This window comes from Sminthopsis crassicaudata, chromosome 5 (genome assembly GCF_048593235.1).
Source record: "Sminthopsis crassicaudata isolate SCR6 chromosome 5, ASM4859323v1, whole genome shotgun sequence".
NCBI lineage: Eukaryota > Metazoa > Chordata > Mammalia > Dasyuromorphia > Dasyuridae > Sminthopsis > Sminthopsis crassicaudata.
Window position 1 is genome coordinate 15,174,154 of NC_133621.1, and position 5,481 is coordinate 15,179,634.

At 50.4% G+C, this 5,481-nt stretch overlaps 1 protein-coding gene across 2 annotated transcripts; it reads right to left on the minus strand.

Moving 5' to 3' along the window:
• Positions 1-1,387: 1,387 nt before the first annotated feature.
• Positions 1,388-5,047, minus strand: HOXA1 (homeobox A1). 2 transcript variants are annotated; one of them, XM_074266789.1, is made up of 3 exons: positions 4,966-5,047; positions 3,485-4,191; positions 1,388-2,921 (listed from the first exon to the last, which is right to left on the minus strand). In XM_074266789.1, the coding sequence occupies exons 2-3, from the start codon at positions 4,125-4,127 to the stop codon at positions 2,563-2,565; spliced, it is 1,002 nt and encodes a 333-aa protein (XP_074122890.1). In that variant the 5' UTR covers positions 4,128-4,191; positions 4,966-5,047; the 3' UTR covers positions 1,388-2,562. The 2 variants fall into 2 exon arrangements, with proteins under 2 accessions (XP_074122890.1, XP_074122889.1); XM_074266788.1 differs by lacking the exon at positions 4,966-5,047 and having other exon boundaries at positions 3,485-4,578.
• Between the last annotated feature and the right edge of the window lie 434 nt (positions 5,048-5,481).

The following is a 5,481-nucleotide window of genomic DNA, read 5'->3' on the forward strand; positions in this document are numbered from 1 at the left end:
GGAGGCCATCTGTTTTGTTTTGTGCCCTTACACTAATAAACAAAAGATACAGTAGAAGCCCGGGCGGGAAAATGAAAGAAATCTTTGGCTCCGCTTTGAAGTTGGGCTCCATCCACCGCAGTCTTTTTAGGGACGGTCTCAGGGTTGAGGCAGGGAGCCCTAGTTCTCTCCTGGTGCCCTTGATATGGCCGACCCGCCTGCAAATCGAGACTTGTCTCCTTTGACAAGGAAGTGAAGAATCTCACGTAGATGCTCCACCGAACCAGCAACTTTGCAGCCCTGACTCTCCGGGCAAAGCATTCCTTTGTTGGAAAAGGGAGAAAGCCTAGGCTGTTTGTTTATTTGTTTCTTAGGAGAAATATTTATTTGTTCTTTGGAGGATGCCAGAATTTTTTCCCCTTCTGGAAGCTTGGGGCGGAACGTTCCGCTAAAACCTTTGTGTTGGAGGTGGAGGAGAGAGGACTGGTGGTAAAGATTGGGGAGAGAGCAGAGGTGTGAACCCTGGAGCTTTGAAATGTTGCTTCTTTCCTGAAATCTGGCTTTGTGCAGCTGTGCGATGTAAGACCTTGAAGAAACTCTTACAAGTTTACCTGAAAATAGATCCAGAGGGAAATAGCTGGGGCCTCTGGGTAACTTGGGTATATGCCCAGGAATCAGAAGTCTCCCAGCAAAATGTTCTGGCACAGCTTTTAAAATCAAAATTGAGTTTGGAGATGAATTAGACATGACTGATAGTTTAAGGGAGAGAGGGAAGGATGGAGGAGGAGATAAAGAGGAACAGGAAGAATGGATGGGGGGACAGAGAAGATATTGAAAGCTATTGGCAATCAACAAAGAGGAAAGGTGAGTAAATAGGAATGAGGGAGAGAGAGAGAGGGTTCCACTCTCAGGACAGCTTCATATCGGAGGTAATTAAATGTGAGTCTCTTGATTGTTGGTTCACTGATGTGAGGAAAGACTGACTGAAGACAGTTTGTGCTTTTGAAGGGAGGTCTGTTTATATATATGTCAACATTCAGTTAAGGGTGAAAAGGTTAGCACTTGACCCAGGAAGTTCCTGTATTTGTGCAAAAATAGATTCACTTCATAAATTTTCCTATGATTTCAACTTTTGAAAAAGAACAACCCTTCCGTTAAAAAAAATTTGTGTGTGTGTACCCGCACACCCCAAAACAGAGTATAAGTGTCAAACATGAAGCTGAGAAAAGATACAGGTGGATTTTAGCAGCAGGAAGAGGAGGAAAAAAATTGACTTCATCCAATAAAAAGTAACCTCTTTAAAAGTAGGGAACACCCTTTCTCTTTTCCTTCCCAAATGAAATGATCAATCCAAATTGAAATCAATTGCAACAGATTGAAAGGAGATACAAGGAAACCCAAGCATATCTGAAATGTGAATATATTTATTACAGATATTTTAGGACCCGTAAATTCTGCTCTGGATTCCATCACTTTTGGAATCGCAGAACTTTTCATGATTGTACAGAGACTCAGAAACATTGTGGGACCACAAAGGACAACTGATAGAACTCAGTGTAGTATCTTTGGGGGCTCAAACCATTGTGCACCATGCAGAAAGTCTATTCACGAATCACATGAAATATACATTCATTTCGCCATTCATCACATTTACGATTGGGTTGGAGATACATCAAATCTAGGGAAAGATTACTGTGGAAATAAGATGTTGGGAGATAATATGCCCTAAGGTTCAGGAACAATCTAGCACAATTTTTGAACAGGGCAGAGGCCAGAGGAATGCTGGAGAAGAGAGATACTGCACACCCAGCAAGGTTTACAAAAAATACAAATAAAAATAAATCCAGCACAGTCCAGGCCTCCTTATCTCCTCCAAAGACACAGAGAGACTTCCCTGTGAATTATCTGATTGGGCTTCACCAGTCCAGTCTGATTTCTTTATTTATCTCACTTTTAGTCCTGTATAAAATTACACCCAGCTTTGGGAGTGTGTCCACCCTGTTTTAATCTCCTAAACTAAACATCATTTCTAGAAAATCTGTATAAAGATAAATCTCTTAAAGTATTTACAACCAGCAAACTCTTACACAAGAAACTGAATGCATTAAATTAAAAAGATGAACTGTGTAAACACTTTCATAGTGCATCCTCTTCTTGAGGTCTTCGATTCTCTTTTGCCTGCCTTGAGTGTCCGGGAGATGAGGAGAAGGAGGAAGAGGAGGAAAAAAATAATTCGAAATTAGGCGATAGAGATGGCCCGCTCTGCGAGCATGGGGAGGAGGAACTGATGGAGCTTTTCCAAAGGAGATCTGAATCAATCATAGAAGTGGGAGGGGGGCTCAGAGGCCTTCAGAAGACCAGATGGTGGCACCCCACCATTAGTGAAGTTACTCCCACCCAGCCTCTGAGTCTCTAGGCCAAAATTCTCGTGAAACAGTGACCTAGCCCGAAGAAGACCTGAAGATAACATCAAAAAGAAAGAGAGACAATTGTAAACGAAGGGAAAGATAAGCTAAGAATGTGCTTCGGGTTAGCAGTTCTGCACTGGAGTGGCGGGGGGAGAGAATGGGGCCGGGGGCAAACTCAGTTGGAGGTAGTCAGAGTGTCTGAGGTAGAGGAGGCTGGGGAAGAGGGGACGCAGGGCGAGGAGGTAGATTTGTCTGAGGATTCCTCCGCCTTCTCCTCATTCCGGGACAGGGTGGTGGGCGAAATGGGCAGCAGGCCCTCCTTCTCTCTCTTCTTCTGCTTCATGCGGCGGTTCTGAAACCAGATCTTCACCTGGGTCTCGTTGAGTTGTAGCGAGGCCGCGATTTCCACCCTCCTGGCCCTGGTCAGGTACTTGTTGAAATGGAACTCCTTTTCCAGCTCAGTAAGCTGCTTGGTGGTAAAATTGGTGCGCACCGTGTTGGGTTGGCCAATATACCCGTACTCGCCAGCTTTCCCTGGAGGGCAAGGGTGGAGAGAAAAAAAGTCGTTAGGTTTGGTGTTTTGTTGTTGTTTAAGGCATAAGTTAGTTTTGTTTTTTCTTTTTGTTTTTTGTTTGTTTGTTTGTTTAAATGAAGTGCGGGTGAGTGATTTATACCTATACCCGGCAAGCTTCCCAATCATAGTCGCTAGAGTCCCATTGAACTCCTAGAAAGGTGACTGATGAGATACAAAGTATTAGCTTGAAGTCAACCTTTGATGTGAGCAGAAACCGTGACTAATAGGAGTCTAGAAATACGTACAGCCCCCCACTTAATCCCCCCCCCAAAAAAATCCTCCTTCCTACTTTCAGGAAGCCAGAGAGAAGACTGGCCTTCTGTCTATTACTTCCTGGGCAACATTTACTTGAGTATACCGGAGTTTTCCACCCCACCCATCCTCTCCAAAACCTCTCCATAATCTTGAGTTGGCTCCCCCTCCCTCAAACACTAAGTAAGCCCCCAACCACCCCACCAGCCACCCCCAGACCTCCAAGGTAGCAACAGCAGCGGCCAGGTGTTCTGCCAAAAAGAGAACTGACCTGTTTTGGGGGGATTCCTTTTGACTTTCATCCAGTCAAAGGTCTGTGCTGGAGGTGACGTCTCTGCTGAAGGAGAGCGACAGGTTTCTTGGTGGCTGGCATGGAGAGGGGACAAGGAGTTATTATAATTTGCCAGGGTCAGATTCTGCGCTTCTTGTCCATATGAGTGGTGAATGTATTGAGGCGAGCCCACCGCGCCCCCGGCATAACCCTGGTGGTGGTGGTGATGCTGGACCATGGGAGATGAGAGAGTTCCAGAGTAAACAGCGGGAGCGCAAGAGGGGTACCCGCCGCTTACGTCTGCTTCCTGATTTAATGAGTAGGGGCTGTAACCTGCGCTGAAGTTCTGCGAGCCGAACCCCGGGCCACAGCTGGAGTGGGAGTAAGACATACCCAGGTTGTTGAGGTGCTGGTAGGCGGCCGGCTGGGGATAGTGGTGATGGGCGTGAGGGGGACTCATCTGCACCCCCCTGCCCACCAGGAAGCGCTCGTCGCCCCCGCAGCTGTTGGCACTGACCGCGCACGACTGGAAAGTTGGGATCCCATGATCGGGGTGGTAGGCTCGGCCCGAGCAGGTCCCCGAGTCTCCCGCGTTGAGGATGGGGTGCTCCAGGAAGGAGGCGCTCATTCTCGCATTGTCCATCTGCCTGTCACACGGTGACCGGGTCCTTCCTTGCCCTGGGTGACCGTGCCAACTTTCTCACTTCCTCCATGGGGCCAAAGAGAAAAATGATATGAATGTACAGTGTGCAGGGGGCGGGGGAGGGGGAGAGAGGGACGGGGGGCACGTGACCGCGGCAGCCAATGGCGGAGCCCCCTGCGAAAGTTTGCCTGTTCCTGCTGGTGATGGATCACCGTTTCAGTGGCATTTAAATCCCGGGCGCTCCTCCATCAAGGTGACGCGCAGTCGCCCCCCCGGCAGCGGCAGCGGCGGCGGGAGCGGCAACGGCGGGAGCCCCGCGCTGGGGCCGGGCCCAGAAGGAGCCGGAGTCCGAGAAGGAGCCGCCCGCGCTGCTGCTACCGCCGCTGGAGGCTTCCGCCCGGCCCCACTGTAGGAGTTGTCCGGGGAATAGGGGAATAGGGTAGATCCCTGGGGCCCAGAGAGGAGAAAAAGAAAGAGGAGGAAGAAGGGGGGGGGGGAGGAAGAGGAGGAGGAGGAGGAAGAGGAGGAAGAGGAGGAAGAGGAGGAGGAGGAAGAGGAAGAGAAAAAGGAGGAGGAGGAGGAGGAGGACAGGAGGATGTGAGTTTAGGCGGGGAGCGTCCTGGCTCTAGTCAGGATTGCAGGATTGAGAATCAGCCTGCACTGATCTGACAGAACCACTGCAGGTGAGTGGGAGAGCCTCTCCCCCTTCCCCCCCACCTCTGGGCCGGGCGTGAGCAAAGGAGGAAGAAGAGGAAGATCTCCCCGCACCCGAGCCCCCGCCTCCCGGTGAGTGTGCACCGCGCTGCCCTTAGCTGCCCGCTTCTGTAGTTGTCATCACCATGGTTCCCTTCGGGAACGGCCACAGGGAGAAGGGGACGGTTTGGTGAGAAAATCTCCAGGCCCCGGGTGGGAGGAGGTTAGGAGCAGAGATGAGAAAATGAGGGGGAGGGAGGGGGGAAGAAAGAGGAGGGGGAGAAGGAAGAAGTGGAGGAGGGGGAGGAGGAGCAGAGGAGGAAGAGGAGGGAAGAAGAGGGAGGAAGAGTGAGAAGGAGGAGGGAGGAGGAGAAGGAGGAGGGAGAAAAAGGGAGGAGGAGGAGGGAGAAAGAGGGGGGGAGAAAGAGGAGGAGGAGGAGGAGAAGGAGGAGGAGGAAGAGGAGGAGAAGGAGGAGCAAGAGGAGGACTTCTCCACTGAAGATCTCCAAAGCCAAGGAGCTTCCCCTTCCCAGTCCCCCAGCTATTAGAATGGCAATGAGACGTAATTGTAATCCGATTCCCAAAGGCGGGAGAGCTGGGGGACCCTGGATTACCCAAAAGGCCTCCGTGGCAACAGCAATTCCCCTTACGCTCTCCCCCC

Coding starts and splice junctions, on each gene's coding strand:
- HOXA1 (XM_074266789.1), bottom strand. CDS start 4,127: ATGGACAATGCGAGAATGAGCGCCTCCTTCCTGGAGCACCCCATCCTC. Junction 2,922..3,484: donor AAGGAATCCCCCCAAAACAG/GTCAGTTCTCTT, acceptor CTTGCCCTCCAG/GGAAAGCTGGCGAGTACGGG.